Here is a 20,396-nt window from a genome sequence, read left to right on the forward strand (position 1 = left end):
TAACCGACACCTCAAAAAGTCGGCATGAATCATTAAGGACCCCATCACCCAGGATACACCCTCTTCTCACTGCTACAATCAGGAAGGAGGTACAGGAGCCTGAAGATACACACTCAGTGATTCAGGAACAGTTTGTTCCCCACTGCCATCCGATTCCTAAATGAACATTGAAGCCGTGAACTCTCCCTCACTAGAGTTTGCTCCATGTTGCACTACTCACTGAATTCAATGCTCAAGTATTTCTGATTGTGATTCATCGTTTTTGTTTCTACCTTCAGTGGCTGGAAAACATGTCCGTGATATGAAACCTGACATATTTTCATTCTGATCCAGGCCTGTAACCCTCCAGCGAAAAATTCCCCAAATCTGTAGCAAGGGTTAACGTCTCCAGGTATGAAAGAACCCCCCCCTCCTTAGGAAATCCTCCCGCCTCAGCCCGGAGGGATGCTCACTGACCTCCCGCCTCAGCCCGGAGGGACGCTCACTGACCTCCCGCCTCAGCCCGGAGGGACGCTCGGTGACCTCCCGCCTCAGCCCGGAGGGACGCTCGGTGACCTCCCGCCTCAGCCCGGAGGGACGCTCGGTGACCTCCCGCCTCAGCCCGGAGGGACGCTCACTGACCTCCCGCCTCAGCCCGGAGGGACGCTCACTGACCTCCCGCCTCAGCCCGGAGGGACGCTCACTGACCTCCCGCCTCAGCCCGGAGGGACGCTCACTGACCTCCCGCCTCAGCCCGGAGGGACGCTCGGTGACCTCCCGCCTCAGCCCGGAGGGACGCTCGGTGACCTCCCGCCTCAGCCCGGAGGGACGCTCACTGACCTCCCGCCTCAGCCCGGAGGGACGCTCACTGACCTCCCGCCTCAGCCCGGAGGGACGCTCGGGGGCCTCCCGCCTCAGCCCGGAGGGACGCTCGGTGACCTCCCGCCTCAGCCCGGAGGGACGCTCGGGGGCCTCCCGCCTCAGCCCGGAGGGACGCTCGGTGACCTCCCACCTCAGCCCGGAGGGACGCTCACTGACCTCCCGCCTCAGCCCGGAGGGACGCTCGGGGACCTCCCGCCTCAGCCCGGAGGGACGCTCGGTGACCTCCCGCCTCAGCCCGGAGGGACGCTCACTGACCTCCCGCCTCAGCCCGGAGGGACGCTCGGTGACCTCCCGCCTCAGCCCGGAGGGACGCTCGGTGACCTCCCGCCTCAGCCCGGAGGGACGCTCACTGACCTCCCGCCTCAGCCCGGAGGGACGCTCGGGGGCCTCCCGCCTCAGCCCGGAGGGACGCTCACTGACCTCCCGCCTCTGCCCGGAGGGACACTCACTGACCTCCCGCCTCACCCTGGAGGGACACTCACTGACCTCCCGTCATTTGGAGTCTAGACTGCTCCATGACCCACTGACTGTGGGCGTCAAGTGATGAATGTCCCCACCCGTCACCTCACAGACAGATCGACTCCTTGTTCCCACTCACCTGACAAATCCAGGAGATCCAGGCATGATGTCCCCTTGTCCAGGGCATCCAGAAGGATCTGCAGACCGGGCAGACTGATGCCAGGGTTTTGGGAAAGGTCCAGGGATGCCAGCGATGGGAGAGAGGGTAGGCACCTAGTGGGGAATGGGAGGGTGACCTGTCAGATTAGTCCGGCCCACAGCACCACCATTTCGAGAGAACCAAACAACCCAGTGTGCAGAACCTCCAGGGAGAGGGAGTGGGGAGAATGGGAGAGGGGAGGGAACAGAGGAGGAAGCATGGAGGGGGGAGAGGGGATAGGGGATAGGGGACTGGGGAAGGGGGAGAGGGAGGTGGGAGTTGGGATGTGGAGAGGGGAGGGAGAGAAAGTGGAGGAGGGGAATGGGGAGGAGAGGGGTGAGGGGAGGGGGCTGAGGGGAGAGGGGGTGTGAGGGAGGGGGAGGGGAGGGGGATGATGGGGAGGCAGAGGAGGAGGGGGAGCGAGCAGGACCGAGAGACACCGGTCAGTGTACCGATCTCTCTCTGAGTGAGAGGGACTGAGAGACCCCGGTCAGTGTACAGATCTCCCCCTGAGTGACACCGGTCAGGGTATCGATCTCTCTCTGAGTGAGAGGGACTGAGAGACACCGGTCAGTGTACAGATCTCCCCCTGAGAGATACCGGTCAGTGTACAGATCTCCCCCTGAGTGACACCGGTCATTGTACCGATCTCTCTCTGAGTAAGAGGGACTGAGAGACACCATCAGTGTACAGATGTCCCTCTGAGAGAGATGGACGTAGAGACAGTCAACTGTGGGTACAAGTGGTTGGGGTTTGTATTGCAAAGGGTGAAGCTGGTCACGAGGTACCTGGCAAGATTCCTGATGCTGTCGTTGTTGAGGGCATTGCTGGAGAGGTTGAGATGAGCCAGAATGCAGCCATCCTGTTGGGAGAAGAGAGAGCGTCTTACTGACAACGTGTGCGGATGAAAACTTAAGAGACAATGGCAGCCTGAAAAAGTGAGGTGAAATGGAGAGAGGAGTGAGTGACACAGGGAGGGAGGAGGAGAGGGGAAGAGAGTGAGAGGGGGAGTGTGGGGAGGGAGAGGGGGACAGCATGAGGGGAGATGGAGAGGAGAGGAGGAGAGGGAGGGGGTGGGGGAGAAGGGGAGGAGAGGAGGAGAGGGGGAGAGGGAGGGGGTGGGGGAGAGGGAGAGGGAGGGGGTGAGGGAGAAGGGGTTGGGGAGAGAGGAGAGGGGGAGGGAGGGTGGAGGGGAAAGAAAGGGGGAAGGGAGGGGGCAGAGGAGAGAAAGGGGAGAGAGAGAGATTGACAAAGGAGAAGGGGTGGGTGGAGTGGGAGAGGGAAAGGGGAAGGGAGAGGGGACTCCTTTAGTAAATATATTTAAGATAAAGTTAGAGTCCTTCCATTTAAGCAAAACGGCTCTCCTAGCCAATAAAGTTATAAAAGCTATCATCCGTTGAGTGGGAACAGGAACATATCCTGCTTCCAGTTGAATGATCCCAAAAATTGTTGTAAATCAATTCGGTTGTAGGTCCAAATTCAAAAACTTTTGATAAAGTTTTAAAGACATCTTTCCAAAAATTATCTATCTTAAACAAGACCAAAACGTATGAGTTAAAGTACCCACCTCAGTATTACATCTGTTGCAAATGGGATTAATATTGGGAAAAGTACGGGCTAATTTATCCTTTGACATATGTACCCGATGTACTACCTTGAACTGCATCAAGGAATGACGGGCACAAATAGATGAGGTATTTATCAAATGAAATTTTTTCCCCCCATTGATTATCTGAAAGTGACTCTCGAAATTCCAATTCCCACGCACCTTTAATTTTATCGTTAGATAGCTTTCGCAAATTCAATAACCATTTATAAATGACTCTAATCCACCTACTGTTTTTTATTGGCTTTCCTCCATTATGTCCTGTCTAAGTTTGGAGAAAATAAGAAGTCGAACGTTGCATACATCCTTTAAATTTGAAGAAACCTGGCGACCTTTTATTCAATATTCTCATATGGTTTGATTTATTGCTCTTCCAGTTACTTTCTCAAAACTTTGGATTTGATTGGAAAGTTTCTCTTTTTTCTTGCTTTACTCTCAGTATGGGCTGCCCAGTCCCCTTTTTTCCTTTTCCTTTTAAAAAATTTTTTGTTTTTGTTTATAGAGAATAGTAGGTTTATACAAATATATATAAATATTATAAAAGTTTCTTTATCTTTTTTTTCTTTTCATGAAATGACAAGAGGAGAATTGATTATCTTATTTTTTATTATATATTGTTAGATTAATACTATGTATGATCTTGATAGTGTTTATTTTACTTTTTATATGTGTTGTTATCGATATAGATATCTGAGATAATCCTCCTCTTGTTTGTATATATGTACTTTTTTAAATTAATAAAAAGATTGATAAAGAAAGGAAGAAAGACAACGTTGGACACGTTTTTGCATTGTAGAGGAATGAAGGGTTATGGAGAAAAGGCAGGTAGGTGGAGACGGGGTAGGGGAAGATGGGGTGTAGGGAGAGGGAAGTAGGGGAGAGGGGGATGGGGAGAGGGGAATAGGGGAGAGGGGAAGGAGCATTTTGGGGGAGAATGTGAGAAGGGGAGAGAGCGTGAGAGGGGAGAGATGTGAGGGGGGAGCATGAGGGGGAGAGTGATGGGGAGTGGGGAGATGGGGAGATACGGGTAGAGGGGAGAAGGGTTGTGGTGGGAGAGGGGGTAGAGGTAGAGACAGAGAAAGAAAAAGGAATATAAAGTGGGAGAGAGATTGAACGAGAGAGTGAGGTAGAAGTAGGGATTGATAGAGGGACAGAGAGCTGGATGGGTGGGACAGAGTGTGAGTGAGACGGACACTGGTGAAAGAGGGAGAGAGAGATTGTTAATGTGAGAGTGAGAGAGCGATGAGATAGAGAGAGAGAAACAGAAGAGGGAGAGTGGTAGTGTGTGTGTGAGAGAGGATAAAAATAAAGGAGGTAAAGAGAGGATAGATAGAGATAGAGATAGATAGAACAACAGAGAGAGATAAAGAGAGAAAGTGGGACAGAGAGATGGATAGTGAGTGAGAGAGGGAAAGGAGAGATAGAGAGAGGAAGAGAGAGACTGACTAAAACGGGTACTTTCGGTAGGCACCGGCGAGCTGGCACTGACCTGACTCAGATAGGTGACGAGTGGATCGAGGAGGAGGCTCTCTTGTGTGTGGGAGGTCACAGAGCCCAGACCCAGTCGGGTCAGCAGCGTGGGCCGGATGCTGTGGAGCAGCGGCTGCAGACCGCGGCTTCCCAGTGCGTTCATGGAAAGGTCCAGGGACTCCAACCTGTTGCAGCCTGGAGAGGAGATGGGAGGGGAAATGAGACAGAAGTGGGAGGGGCGGTACTGAGGGAGGGTCACACTGTGGGAGGGGTGGTATCGAGGGAGTGTCACACTGTGGGAGGGGTGGTATCGAGGAAGTGTCACACTGTGGGAGGGGTGGTACCGAGGGAGGGTCACACTGTGGGAGGGGTGGTACTGAGGGAGGGTCACACTGTGGGAGCGGTGGTACTGAGGGAGGGTCACACTGTGGGAGGGGTCGTACTGAAGGAGGGTCACATGGTGGGAGGGGTGGTACTGAGGGAGGGTCACAACTGTGGGAGGTACTGAGGGAGGGTCACACTGTGGGAGGGGTGATACCGAGGGAGGGTCACACTGAGGGAGGGGTGGTACCGAGGAGGGTCACACTGTGGGAGGGGTGGTACTGAGGGAGGGTCACACTGTGGGAGGGGTGGTTACCGAGGGAGGGTCACACTGTGGGAGGTGGTACCGAAGGAGGGTCACACTGTGGGAGGGGTGGTATCGAGGGAGGGTCACACTGTGGGAGGGGTGGTACCGAGGGAGGGTCACACTGTGGGAGGGGTGGTACTGAGGGAGGGTCACAACTGTGGGAGGGGTGGTATTGAGGGAGGGTCACACTGTGAGAGGGGTGGTACTGAGGGAGGGTCACACTGTGGGAGGGGCGGTACAGGGGGTCACACTGTGGGAGGGGTGGTACCGAGAGAGGATCACACTGTGGGGGGGGGGGCGGTACCGAGGGAGGGTCACACTGTGGGAGGGGTGGTACCGAGGGAGGGTCACACTGTGGGAGGGGTGGTACTGAGGGAGAGTCACACTGAGGGAGGGTCACTGTGGGAGGGGTGGTACCGAGGGAGGGTCACACTGTGGGAGGGGTGGTACTGAGGGGGGGGTGTCACACTGTGGGGGGGTGGTACCGAGGGAGGGTCACACCGTGGGAGGGGCGGTACCGAGGGAGGGTCACACTGTGGGAGGGGTGGTACCGAGGGAGGGTCACACTGTGGGAGGGGTGGTACCGAGGGAAGGTCACACTGTGCGAGGGGCGGTACTGACATCACCGAGGGGTGTGTTTTGGCCCTGAGTCGGGGGGTTAAAGGTGGGGAGGGGTTTTATGCAGGTTGAGCTGGTGCTGGGCCCTGTGCAGTTGGTAATCCTCTCTGACGCCCACCCCCATCTCCCTGACAAGGCCCCATTCCCTTATCTGCACTCCATCGGCGAGATGCGTTCGAAAATAACCCCGATATGGTCCAGGGCCTCCCTGCGGGTTTACAAGCACATATTCTGTCTGTTTATGCAGGTGGAGCGGGGTGGGGATGCCAAGGGGTGACTTCAGGTTAACTTTGAGGGGCATTACTACACCATCCCGTGGGCTACGGGTCACCCGAGGCGCCATGCCTGTAAGGAGTCTGGGCACATTCGGAACAATTGCCCGAGGGATCAGTCTGCCAACTCTGCCTCGGAGGCACAGGGTGATACCGCTGGGCCTTCCTCTGCTGGCTACCTCTCCAGCTGTCCCTCCTCCCCTTGCGCCACCGGCTGTGGGAGTCGTGGTTGGACACGGGCCGGGTGACGGGGAGGGTGGGTTCAGGTGCTGGGCAGGAAGGTGAAGAAGTAGAGAAAGCATTTGAAGGCTTCTCCTCCAGAGAAGGAGGGGGTTGCTGCTGTTGAACAGAGCCCGGAGGGTCCCGTGGCTCCCAAACTCCAGCAAGAGCCTGGGGAAGTTGGGGGAGTGGGGAGGTGGTGCTGGAGGCTGAGGATGCCTCTGTAATGGAGGGTCAGTGTGTTTCAGCACATCTGCAGCCTGAAACGGCGGAGGGATGTATCCCGAGACTGGGATCAGGAGGGAAACGGCAGAGGGATGTAGCCCCTGAGACTGGGATCAGGACCCTTGGGAGGAGGAGGAGGATGCACCCCCAGTTAAGACCATGTGTGCGGAGTTTGCCCCCCCAGAGCTGGAGGATAGCCCTGTCATACGGGGGCCCTCAGCTGGGAGACATCTCCGGAATTTGCGGCAGCACGACAAGGAGGCCGTGTGGGGAAATGGACACCTTCGTTTGAGACTGCCCACTCGGAGCGCGTACTCCCTTGGGAGGGACAAAGACCCGTGACACGGGGTCACCCGTGGGTACGGGTCACCAGTGGGACTGGTCTCACAGATTGTTGCCCCAATTGAGGCCAAGTGTCCAACCGAGGAATGTTTACTCCAGGAGGGAATGTGTCCCAAGGGGTGAGGAGGGAGGGGACTCTCCCAGTGTTGTTTGCAGGAAGGGGATGAGGGTGTCGAGCTGGAAACGACCCAGCAAGCTCGTGCCCGGGATGTGGCAGGTTCTCTGGATCCAGAGGTGGAGGGGTTTCCCTCTGTCACTGGTCCTGGGGACGGCGTAGGGCCTATGGTCGTGTCTATAGTGAGGGTGAGGGGTGAGGGATGGGGTCTACAGTGAGGGTGAGGAGCGAGGGATGGGGTCTACAGTGAGGGTGAGGAGTGAGGGATGGGTCTACAGTGAGGGTGAGGAGGGAGGGATGGGGTCTACAGTGAGGGTGAGGAGTGAGGGATGGGGTCTATAGTGAGGGTGAGGGGTGAGGGATGGGGTCTACAGTGAGGGTGAGGAGCGAGGGATGGGGTCTACAGTGAGGGTGAGGAGTGAGGGATGGGGTCAACAGTGAGGGTGAGGAGTGAGGGATGGGGTCTACAGTGAGGGTGAGGAGTGAGGGATGGGGTCTACAGTGAGGGTGAGGGGTGAGGGATGGGGTCTACAGTGAGGGTAAGGAGGGAGGGATGGGGTCTACAGTGAGGGTGAGGAGTGAGGGATGGGGTCTACAGTGAGGGTGAGGAGTGAGGGATGGGGTCTACAGTGAGGGTGAGGAGTGAGGGATAGGGTCTACAGTGAGGGTGAGGAGTGAGGGATGGGGTCTACAGTGAGGGTGAGGAGTGAGGGATGGGTCTACAGTGAGAGTGAGGAGTGAGGGATGGGGTCTACAGTGAGGGTGAGGAGTGAGGGATAGGGTCTACAGTGAGGGTGAGGAGTGAGGGATGGGGTCTACAGTGAGGGTGAGGAGTGAGGGATGGGTCTACAGTGAGAGTGAGGAGTGAGGGATGGGGTCTACAGTGAGGGTGAGGAGTGAGGGATGGGGTCTACAGTGAGGGTGAGGAGTGAGGGATGGGGTCTACAGTGAGGGTGAGGAGTGAGGGATGGGGTCTACAGTGAGGGTGAGGAGTGAGGTGGTTACATCAGCTGTAGATGATGACTACCTGGAGGGGGATGAGAGCGTTGGACCCAGTGAGGGGGAAGAGGGGGACATTTTTGAAGCCGAGGTGGCTGAATTCCTCGACCCCAGCACCGAGTCACAGCCTGTCTCTCTGGAGGAGATCCCACAGTTCATGTGGACTTACTGCAAGAAACCTTTCAAGCCCAGTTGGCCACTGATCGCTGGTCGGGTCTGGGAGGGGTTGTCCAGTCGATCCGCGTGATCGTCCAATCGAAGGGGAGGGGAGCTGAGGTGACCCGTGAGGATCGGCGTCAGTTCAAGAAGCTCCTTGAGTCCCTGGAGAGGGTCACAGGGTGAAGGGAGGAGAGGGCGCGAAGGAGAGCTCCGATCCTTCGTCCAGGGGCTCTGGTGAAGGGTCTCAGTAAAATGCACCATGAAGTTAAGTGTTGTGATCCACGTTGTGTCTGAGGCTGAGTGTTGTGACCCATGTGGGATTGATCGGCTTGAGAAGGAGCTGGTAGACCTGCAGTCCCAGCTGCAGCCAGTGGCTGGTGGGTGGGGGCACTTACCCCTGAGAGCCCCGTTGAGCCCCGTGTCCTGCAGGAAGCGGGCAGTGAGACTGCAGCCCCGGAGTCTGAGTGTGCTGAGGACGGGGCAGGCGGCGATTAGCGAAGCCAGCGGCTGTGAACTGCCTTCCCCCAGGGGGTTGAGGCTCAGGTCCAGTTCCTGCAGACTCTGGAACGGATGGAAAGGGAGGAATACGTCAGTGAGGTCACCGGTGAGGGTGGCACGGTGGCGGTCACAGCTAGCGAGCGTCATCAACCAGGGTTCAGTTCTCGCTGCTGTCTGCAAGGAGTTTGTACCCGCCCCCCCCCCGTGATGCTCCGGGTGCTCTAGGGTTAGCAGGCCATGGGCATGCTATGTTGGCGCTGGGCTGCCCCCAGCACACCCTCAGACTGTGTTGGCCGTTGACACAACAACACATTTTGCTGCATGGTTGAATGCTCATGTGACAAATACAGTGAAGCTAACTTTGAAACTGAAGTCTCACCCCACCATGGACCATCCCAAGGAGGAGGGCTGGACATGGGGGGTAGCAACCCCATCCCGTAAAAACCCAGAGCTACAGAAACACCAGCTGAACCTCCAGAGTCCTCATCCCTGGGACAGGAAGGATCTTCGATGGGCTACACCTGGAAAGACTGGAAGACTGGCCCAGGACAGGAAACTCTGGTGAGCTCCTGTTGTTGGCCAATGTCCATAAGACCACAGGACCCAGGTCCAAAATTAGGCCATTCAGCCCTTCAAGTCTGCTCCACCATTCCATAATGATTGATCCCAGATCCCACTCAACCCCATACACCTGCCTTCTCGCCATAAGCTTTGATGCCCTGACTGATCAGGAAAGTATCAACTTTCACCTTAAATATACACATGAACTTGGCGTTCACCGCAGTCTGTAGTAGAGCATTCCACAGATTTACTACTCTCTGGCTAAAAAAAATTCCTCCTTAACTCTGTACCCCACCATAGCAAATACCCTCTCCACATCCACCCTATCAAGTCCATAAGACGATAAGACATGGGAGCAGAATTAGGCCACCTGGCCCATTGAGTCTGCTCCGCCATTCAATCCTGGCTGATCCTTTTGTTTCTCTCCTCCTCAACCCCAGTTTCCGGCCTTCTCCCCGTAACCTTTGATACCATGTCCAATCAAGAACCTATTAATCTTCACCTTAAATACACCCAATGAACTGGCCTCCACAGCTGCATGTGACAACAAATTTAACAAATTCACCAACCTCTGGCTAAAGAAATTTCTCCACATCTCTGTTTTGAAAGGGCACCCCTCTAGGCTGTGCCCTCTTGTCCTAGACTCTCCCACCATGGGAAACATCCTTTCCACATCTACTCTGTCTAGGCCTTTCAATGTTCGAAAAGTTTCAATGAGATCCTCCCCTCATCCTTCTGAATTCCAGCGAGTACAGACCCAGAGCCATCAAACATTCCTTGAATGATAACCCTTTCATTCCTGGAATCATCCTTGTGAACCTCCTCTGGACCCTCTCCAATGCCAGCACATCTTTTCTAAGATGAAGAGCCCAAAACTGTTCATAATACTCAAGTTGAGGCCTCACCAGTGCCTTATAAAGCCTCAGCTTTATTCATTCAGTAGGTTTCAATGAGATCCCCAGGCATTCTTCTAAATTGCAGGGAGTACAGGCCCAGAGCTGGCAAACGCACCTCCCCTTCATTCCTGGATTCACCATTGCAAACCCCTATGTCCCAGTAGGGGTGATGGGCTTCACTGATCTACACCTGGGCTCAACATAAGATAATGGCCCAGGACAGAGAGCTCTGGTGAGTTGCTATTGGCGGCCTGTGCCCCGAGAGGGGAGATGATCTAACGTCTGCAGACACTGTGGAATTGTGGACAGCGAGGACATTTGTGAAAAGATTCAGCTGGATATAGACTGGTGGTAAACTTGGGCAGAGAAGTGGCAGCTGCAGTTTGACCTGAACAAGTGTAGATGTTGAAAGTCAAATGTAAGAAGGCACAGTAAATGGAGGGACTCTCCAGTGTATTGAGTTACAGAGGGATTGCAGAGTGTGGTAAAGCAGCCATATTGAGTTGTAGCACACACAAAATGCTGGAGGAACTCAGCAGGTCAGGCAGCATCTATGGGAATGAATGAACAGTCGACGTTTCTGGCTGGGACCCTTCATCAGGATTGGAAAGGAAGGGGGAAGATGCCAAATGAAGAAGGTGGTGATAGGAGAAGCCAGGTGGTGGGTGGGGAAGGGGATGAATTAAGAAGTTGGGAGGTGATTGGCGGGAAAGGTAACCCTGACCAGTCCAGTCCTGATGAAGGGTCTTGGCCTGAAGCATGGACTGTTTATTCATTTCCACAGGTGCTGCCTGAGCTGCTGAGTTCTTCCTGCATTCTATGTTTGTTGCTCTGGATTTCCAGCATCTGCAGAATCTCTTGTGTTTATGCATTATGGTAGTTTAAATTTTGGTCAGGCCACACAGGGTATTATGCAGCACATGCCCCCTAATCCTGGTGAACCACATCTTTCCTGGATCTATCATAACCTTCACACCCTTAATCTTAATGTAATTTACTAAGATTAAAAGTCAGTTTTTGCAACTGATGTTTAAGATGTATGGCTGGAAGGAGGTCAATTCATAAGCTATGAAGCTGTTACAAAGCTGTGAACTTTCAGCATCCCTCACAACCAATAAGGCATGGTTTGTTTCCTGACTGGGTGACAGGGTGGCGGTGCGTCTCTACCAAAGGAGGTGTAAGGCACTCCTTCCCTCCGCTAGCCTGCAGATCACCCTCGAGCCCCCCACCCCATCAGGGTCAGGTGAAGCCATGGGAGCTGGTGGTGGATGGTCGTACGAGCAGCTGCTGCATATCACAAGTCCTGGTTATCTGACCACTGATGCCAGGCAGACAACCTCTGAAGAGTAACGATAATGGCTGGGGTCACCCGTCTTGTAAAGACACTGCCCAGAAGAAGACAATGGCAAACAAATTCTGCAGAAAGATTTGCCACGATCGCCCACATAATACAACATGGCACATAATGATGATGTCAGCGGACACATCACATGATGATGATGATGATGATAATTATTTGCTGACCTTAGCAGTAAACTGCAGAAAGTTTTTATACCTCTTATTGTAATTTATAGTTTAAAAAATTATTATGTATTGCAATGTACTGCTACTGCAAAACAACAAATTCCACGACATACAGTACCTTGGAAAAAGTCTTAGGCACGTATGTATAGCTAGGGTGCCTAAGACTTTTGCACAGCACAGTATTTGTCAACGTGGAGCGGAGAGCAAGTTTGTCAATCTGGCAGGAGCAAAGGATGGTGGGAATAGCGATGATGGAGTGCTGCGGGAGGGGTGTGGGCAGGTGGCAGAGGAGAGCCAGTGGCGGAGGGGCGAGGGGTGGAAGTTGACGCGGGTGCAGAGACACCCAGCCCTGAGACACCAGGCAAAGTTTTTTGATTCCAAATAATTGGTTCATTGACCATTACGGAATGTCACACCACTCTTCAAGAAGAGAGAGGCAGAAGAAAGAAAACTGCAGGCCAGTTAGTCTGACCTCAGTGGTTGGGAAGATGTTGCAGCCAGTTATTATGGATGAGGTCTCAGTGTACTTGGAGGCACATGATAAAATAGATTGTAGTCAGCATGGTTTCCTCAAGGGAAAAACTTGTCTGACAAATCTGTTGGAATTCTTTGAAGAAATAACAAGCAGGATAGACAGAGGAGAATCGGTTGACATTGTGTACTTGGATTTTCAGAAGGCCTTTGACAAGGTGCCACACATGAGGCTGCTTAACAAGTTATGAGCCCATAGTATTACAGGAAAGATTCCAGAATGGATAAAGCAGTGAATGATTGGCAGGAGGCAAAGAGTGGGAATAAAGGGGGCATTTTCTGGTTGGCTACCAGTGACTAGTGGTGTTCCACAGGGATCTGTGTTGGGACCACTTACTTTACCATTATATGTCAATGACTTAGATGATGGAATTGATGGCTTTGTTGCAAACTTTGCAGCCAAGATAGGTGGAGGGGCAGGTAGTTTTGATGAAGTAGAGAGACCACAGAAGGGCTTAGACAGATTAGGAGAACGGGCTAAGAAATGGCAGATGGAATACAGTGTCTGGAAATGTACGGTCATGCAGTTTGGTAGAAGAATGAAAGGGTTGACTGTCTTCTAAATGGAGAGAAAATACAAAAAACTGAGGTGCAAAGCAACTTTTGAGTTCTTGCGCAGGATTTCCTGAAAGTTAATTTGTAGGTTGAGTCTGTGATGAGGAAGGCAAATATAATGTTAGCATTAATTTTAAGAGGGCTAAAATATAAAAGCAAGGATGTAATGTTGAGACTTTATAAAGCACTGGTGAGGCCCCACTTGGACTATTGTGAGCAGGTTTGGGCACCTTATCTTAGAAAGGATATGCTGAAACTGGAGGGGGTTCAAAGGAAATAATTCCAGGATTAAACGGTTTGTCATATGAAGAGCGTCTGATGGACCAGGGCCAGTATTCGCTGGAATTCAGAAGAATGAGGGGTGATGTCACTGCAGGGTGAAAGGCCTTGATAGAGTGGATGTGGAGAGGCTGTGCTGTGGTGGGAGAGTCTACGACCAGAGGACACAACCTCAGAATAGAGGGGCGTCCTTTAGGATGGAAATGAGGGGGAATTTCTTTAGGCCGAGAGTGGTGAATTTGTGGAATTCGTTGCCACTGGCAGCTGTGAGGGTCAAGTTTTCCTGTATACTTAAGGCAGAGATCGATAGATTCTTGAGTGGTCAGGGCATGAAGGGATACGGGGGGAAGGCAGGAGATTGGGGCTGAGAGGAAAATTGGATCAGCCATGATGAAATGGCATAGCAGACGTGATGGACCAAATGGTCTCATTCAGCTCCTGTATCTTAAGTGATGTTTATGTACCTGCATTTACCACCTCGTCTCGCAGCTTACTGCAGCCCCCTGCCCCCTGCATGAAAATCAGAATCACTGGCTATCTCATGAAATTTATTGTTCTGTCGCAACAGTACAATGCACCATATAGTAATATAAAACTATAAATTACAAGAAATATATATATACATAAATTAAATTGAATAATTAGTGCAAAAAGAGAGCAAAAAAAGAAAAAAAAACATAATGAGGTACATAGTCCGTTCAAAAATCTGATGGTGGAGGGGAAGAAGCTGTTCCTGAAACATTGAGTGTGTGTCTTCAGGCTCCTGTACCTCCTCCCTGATGGTAGCAATGAGAAGACGGCATGTCCTGGGTGCTGGGAGTCCTTAATGATGGATGCTGCCTTTCTGAGGCACCCTTTTGAAGATGCCCATGATGGAGTTGGCTGAGTTTACAGCTTTCTGCACGAGTTTGCCCCTGACCCTAAAACTACCCATTCTTATTTCTGCACAGGCTTACCATAAGGTTCAGGATGAAAGATGAAATATTTAAGGGGAACATGAGTGGGAAGTTCAGTCACTCAGGGGAACGAACTGCCAAAGGAAGTGGTGGATTAGGGTTAAGAGAAGTTTGGATAGGTACATGGATGGGAGGGCTGTGGTCCGATTGCAGTCGATGGGACGAGGCAGAGGAAGAGTTTGGCACAGACTAGATGGGCTGAAGGGTCTGCTTTTGTGTTGTAATGCTCCTTGACTCTTAACTGCACTTCCATGTACAACATCAACTGCTTTGTCAAATCTTTGACAATCTTTGTCAAAAAAACTCAATCAGCTTTATCAGACATGACCTGTCCAACAAAAAGCCACACTAACTATCCCTAATAAGTCTATGAGCAGCCTCCCCGATAACTCTCTCCCACTGATATGACATTCGCCAGCCTTTCAGTTCCTGAATTACATTTACTCCTGTCCTACTTGGCTGGGACCTCACCAGTGGCATTACGATGGAGATGAAGGATCTGACCGTTTTGTGACCAAGCTCTCAGATGACACCATGACAGGTGGAGGGCTGAAGAGACAGAGTCGAGTCTGCAGAAAGACCTGGACTGGTTGGGAGATTGGGCCAAGAAATGGCAGGTGGAGTACAGTGTAGGGAACTGTGAGGTTATATACATCGATTGGAAGAATAAAGGCATAGACTATTTTTAAACGGGATAAACTTCAGAAAGCAGAGTTGCAAAAGGACTTGGGAGACCCACTGCAGGAGTCCATAGCTAACTTGCAGGTTGAGTCTGTGGCGAGGAAGGCAGGTGCAATGTTAGCATTCATTTCGAGAGGACTAGAATATAAAAACAAGGATACAATGCTGAGGCTTCATAAAGCACTGGCGAGGCTCACTTGGAGTATTGTGAGCTGTCTTGAGCCCCTTATTTAAGAAAGTTTATGCTGACATTGGGGAGGCTCCAGAGGAGATTCACGAGAATGATGCTGGGATTGAAAATGTTATCATATGAAGAATGTTTGACGGTTCTGGGCCTCTATTCACAGGAGTTCAGAAGAATGAGGGAGGATCTCACTGAAACCTACCAGATGTTGAAAGGCCTTGATAAAGTGGCTGTGGAGCTGGGCCTCAGGATAGACGGGCGTCCGTTTGGAACAGAGATGAAGAAGAATTTCTTTAGCCCGAGGGTGGAGAATCTGTAGAAATTGTTGCATCTTTCAGCTCTGGAGGCCAAATCGGGTATATTTAAGGCAGGAATTGATAGGCTCTTGGTTGTTCAGAGGATTAGGGGTTACAGGGAGAAGGCAGTAGAATGGGGTTGAGAGGAAGAACAAAGCAGCCATGATTGAATGGCAGATTAGACGTGATTGGCTGAATGGCCTGATTCTTCTCTTATAGCAAGAGGGGACACAAAGATCTTTGTCAGGGCTCCAGCACTGTCCTCTCTTGCCAGGGTCAGATCCTTACAGTCGTTTATTTGGAGATCCGGAACGGTAACAGGCCCTTCCATCTCAGCTAGGCCGTACTGCCCAATCACGCCCACATGACCAATTTACTGTCAAACCCGTATGCCTTCTGGATGTGAGAGGAAACCAGAGAGCCCAGAGGAAACCTACAGAGTCACTGGGAGAAAGTACAAACTCCTTGCAGACAGGAACTGAACCCGAGTTGCTGGGCTACCATACCCCTCCTCCATAGGCACCTGGCTGGGGCAATAGACTGTCTGTTTCTACCTGTCTACTCTCGACACTGGATATCGAGCGCATTTCCCTCCACACATGCTGCCTGACCTGCTGAGTTCCTCGCACAGTTTGTGTGTTGCCTCACACCCTAGCATCTTCAGTCTAGATGACTTGCCCATCTCATGTCCCCGAAGAGACCCATCGCCCCTCCACACCAGAACAATGCACACATTACCCTGATCTCACTGACCTGGCCCTTCTCTGTCACCACCGCTGGGACTGCGTTGGGTGTCGTGACCTTGCCTGGACATACACTGGATTCCGGTTAACTGGGCCAATGGTTAATCAGGACAGCTGCTTATTTAGGACAACTCTTAAAGAACAAAGTCTAATCCAGAAACTAGACTGCATTTATTTGGGACACCACGCTGCTTAATTGTAGACTGTTGTCAAACAGTTTCTAACTAGCTTCAGTTGCCTGCACTTGCGTGGCCGTTAGCCTATACGTTAGAGCAAAGAGTTTTTAAATACCATCACTTGTGTGTGCTTGTGTTCAAAAACCAGTGATTTTTGTCACTGATAGTTGGTGAGAAATAAGCAGTAGGACAATTCAGAACCGTTTTGCTCACAGTGGTTTCAAGCTTGGAGATAGAATGGCTGGAAGCGAAAATGAAACAATTTCACAACTTCAACAAGTTAGAAACTATGAAGAATTTGAAGGTATCAACAATGATCTTGAATGTTACAATGAAAATGAAGATTTGGAGGATGCAAGCATCGAAAGCATTACATGAAGGCAGACCATTATCTGCACTACGTGTCAGTGCTGAGTTTGTTCATTTACAGTCAAGCAAAAGAACACAGCTGTGTATACTGGATAAATTCCTCTGTCGATAACTATTACACAGTTTTATAGTACTGAATTCTAATTAGACCTGTATTTCAGTTAAATATATAATTTGTTACTCAGTTTACACCTTTTTAACTATTTCCATGAAACACTAGCTAATTGGGGCAGCTGCGTAATTGGGCCAAAGTGTTCTGGTCCTGATCTGTCCCAATTTACCAGAATCCACTATATAGTCTTTGATGGGCAGCCACTGTTGCTTTGATCAGGATCCTGATAGGACTGTCAACACCCAGATCATCCTTTCTTCCTGAACAAAACTTGATCCAAACCAGCCCGACCCCCATGGCTTCAAACACACTGTACCCCATCAGTTCTTCACTGTGGGTCAGGGTATGCCAGCTGGGTCCTGTCTCCCTTCCTACAATCTGGGGTTCAGTGTCCTCCCCTGGGTCCTGTCTCCTATCCTACATTCCCAGGGATCAGTGTCCTCCCCTGGGTCTTACTCCCCTTCACACCCAGGGGATCAGTGACCTCCCCTGGGTCCTGCTGACCCTCCTATTCCCCCGGGTTCAGTGTCTCTCCCCACCCCACGTCCTGTCTCCTCTCCTACATCTTAGGTTCAGCCTTGCCTCCTGTGTCCTGTCCCACTCCCCTCCCCTCATGACCTGGGATTCAGTGTCTTGTCCTGTATATCCTGGGGTTTAGCTTCACTCCCCCTCCGGGTCCTGTTCCCCCCCACCACATCTTGGGGTTCAGTGTCTCCCCCTGGGTCTTCTCCCCTCCTACACCCTGGAGTTCAGTGTCTCCCCCTGGGTCCTACCTGCCCTCCTTTATCCCAGGGTTCATCATTTTCCACTGCAACCCAGGTTCAGCAGTACCTGGGTCCAATCTCCCCTCCTTCTCCACTGTGATTCAGCATCTCCCCCTGGGTTCTATCTCCCCTCCTTCCCCTGAGGTTCCTCCCCAGGGTCCATCTCCCCTCCTACACCTGAGGTTCAATGTCCTCCCCTGGGTCCTATCTCCCCTCCTACACCCGAAGTTCGATGTCCTCCCCTGGGTCCTATCTCCCCTCCTACACCCGAGGTTCAATGTCCTTCCCTGGGTCCATCTCCCCTCCTACACCCGAGGTTCAATGTCCTCTCCTGGGTCCTATCTCCCACCAACCCCTGGGACGATGTGGTGGCAGTGAGGACCCAGCAGCCACTCACCTGGAAGGGTGGTTTGCCAGGTCGCTGAGCTCCCTCGCTGAGCTTCCTCAGTCCCAGGGCTGTGATCTGATTGGAGGAGATGTCCAGCAGGATGAGGTTGGGCATGGTGAGCAGGCTGCCCAGCAGCTCCTCGGCGGCGGAGTCGGCGATGCAGTTGCCAGAGAGCCGGAGCTGGTGGGCGGCGGTGTGTCGCCGGAGGGCGCGCAGGACAGGCGTCAGGCGCTTAGCGCCCAGTGACAGGCCACACAGGTCCAATGTGGGCTGCTCCTCCTGGAGTTGTAAGATCTTCGTGATCGATGGGTCCTCAGCTGTGGGAGTGCCCACAGATTAAAAGACAGAGATAACAAAGATTACTTAGTGTATCAGATGAGCATGGAAACATTTATTCACCAAGTTCACATCGAAACAAGAAAATCTGCAGAGCTGGAAATCCAGAGCAACACACAGCAGGTCAGGCAGCGACAATGGGAAGGAGTAAAGAGTCAACGTTTCGGGCCGAGACCCTTCGCCAGGACTGAGAGGGAAGGAGGGAGGAAGCTGAATTAAACAGTGGGGGGGGGGGGGAACGAGAAAGAGGCTGGTTGGAAGGTGATAGGTGAAGCCAGCTGGGTGGGAACGGTCAAGGGCTGGAGAAGAAAGACAGGAGAGTGGACAATAGGGGAGATGGGAGGAAGCGGGGACCCTGGGGGAAGTAATGGGCAGGTGAGAAGTAAAGAATCAGCATGGGGAATAGAGGGGTGGGGGGAGGTGAAATCAGTTTACCCAAAGGAGAAACTGAGGTTCATGCCTTCAGGCTGGAGGCCACCCAGATGTTGCTCCTCCACCGAGGGTGGCTTCATCTTGGCACAAGAGGAGGCCAAGTATCGGCACGTCAGATCGGGAATGGAACCTGAATTAAAATGTTTGCCCACCAGGAAGTCCCGCTTGAGGCTGATGATGCAGAGGAGCTCAATGAAGCAGCCCCCCAATTTACAACAGGCCTCACCAATGTACAGGCGACCCCAGCAGACCGCCTCACCTGGAAGGACTGTGTGGGCCCTGAATGGAAGGGAGGGGAGGGAGGAGGGCACTTGGAGCCACTTGCAGGGTTAGGTGCCAGGAGGGATGAATGATCAGGGAATTGTGGAAGAAGCGATATCTGAAGAAAGTGAAGTGTTTGGGGAGGGGGGTGGAGGGAAGGATATGTTTGGTGGTAGGATCCCTTTGGAGATGGCAAAAGTCATGGAGGACAACGTGTTGGATGTGGAGGCAACTGGGTGGTACATAAGGACATGAAGGATCCATCACTATTACGACAGCGGGAAGGTGGGGGTGAGTGTTGGTGTACAGGAAATGGAGGAAGTGTGAGTGAGGGCAGCATCAACTGCGGAGTGAGGAGAGCCCTGTGCTTTAATGAAGGAGGGACACCTCTGATACTGTGGAAAGGAAAGCCACATCATGAGAAGGAATGAGGCAGAGACAAAGAAATTGAGAGAAGGGAATAGCACTTTCGTAGGAGAGGGTGGGCAGCGGTATTGTCGATATTGAGAAAAGGGAAGGAGATGTCAGAGACGGACCAAGTAAATTTAAAGGCAAGATGGAAGATGGAGGCAACGAAGATGAAGTTGATGAGCTCAGCATGGGTGCAGGAAGCAGCACCAATGCAGTCGTCAATGCAGCGGAGGAAGAGTTGGGGAGCTTAACCGAGTAAGGCTTCGAACATGGACTGTTCTATATAGCTGATGGGGAGGCAGGCAGAGGAGGGGCCCATGCTACCCCTCCGGTTTGGAAAAAGCGGCAGGAGCTGAAGAAACATTTGTTGAGGGTGAGGACCAGTTCCGCCAGTCAGACGAAGGTGGTGGTGGAGGGGGATGGTTGCTCTTCTGTCCAGAACGAAGTGGACAGCATTGAGGGGGATAGGAATGTAGAGGGACTGAACACCTTCGGTGAAGATGAAGCACTCAGAGCCAGGGAACTGAAAGTTACTGAGAAGATCGAGGGCATGAGGACATTTAGACAGCAGGTGTGTAAAGAAGGCCTGGAAGATCATTGGGGATACCAGTCACCCCCACCATAGACTGTTTCAGCTGTTTCTGTCTGGCAAACGGTACTGCAGCATTAATGCCAGGACCAACAGGTGTGAAGAGAGAGGAGGGTAGTGTGACACACCGCAACAGCACCCTGGGATTGGTGTGGAGGGTAGTGCGTCACACTACAACAGCTCCCTTTGTCTGCGGGTTTGATGGTGACGTTGGGATTGGTGTGGAGAGAGCGGAGGGCAGTGTGATGCATCGTTCACATTCACAGTCAAAGGATGCAAGCCTGATTCTCCTGGCCCTTTCAGCTGCACCATCCAGCAGCTCCCTCACAACCCTCGCCTCATCAGAGGACAATTAACCTACTGGAGGAAAGCCACAGAGTTAAGAGAAATTTGGATGAGAGGATTATGGAGGGCTATGTTCTGGGTGCAGGTAACACACGGATAATGCTGGAGGAACTCAGTAGGTCAGGCAGCATCTATGGAGAGGAATGGACAATGAAGGGTCTCAGCCCAAACGTCAACTGTTTATTCAATTTCATAGATGCTCCCATGCGTGGAGACCCCCATCACCCAAAACAGGCCCTCTTCTCATTGCTACCATCAGAGAGGAGGTACAGGAGCCTGAAGACACACACTCAACGTGTCAGGAACAGCTTCTTCCCCTCCAGCACCAGATTTCTGA

At 52.2% G+C, this 20,396-nt stretch overlaps 1 protein-coding gene across 2 annotated transcripts in view; it reads right to left on the bottom strand.

Moving 5' to 3' along the window:
• The window catches only part of LOC134344604 (tonsoku-like protein), a 163,330-nt gene that overhangs the window by 11,942 nt on the left and 130,992 nt on the right, over positions 1-20,396 (bottom strand). For both annotated transcript variants that reach the window (XM_063044700.1, XM_063044701.1), the window contains 5 exons: positions 17,695-18,002; positions 8,568-8,733; positions 4,615-4,790; positions 2,308-2,381; positions 1,460-1,593 (listed from right to left, as the gene is read on the bottom strand). In XM_063044700.1, the coding sequence (XP_062900770.1) occupies positions 1,460-1,593; positions 2,308-2,381; positions 4,615-4,790; positions 8,568-8,733; positions 17,695-18,002 (858 nt within the window). The remainder of the gene's footprint in view (positions 1-1,459; positions 1,594-2,307; positions 2,382-4,614; positions 4,791-8,567; positions 8,734-17,694; positions 18,003-20,396) is intronic.

This window comes from Mobula hypostoma, chromosome 3, assembly GCF_963921235.1.
Source record: "Mobula hypostoma chromosome 3, sMobHyp1.1, whole genome shotgun sequence".
In the NCBI taxonomy this organism is placed as follows: Eukaryota; Metazoa; Chordata; class Chondrichthyes; order Myliobatiformes; family Myliobatidae; genus Mobula; species Mobula hypostoma.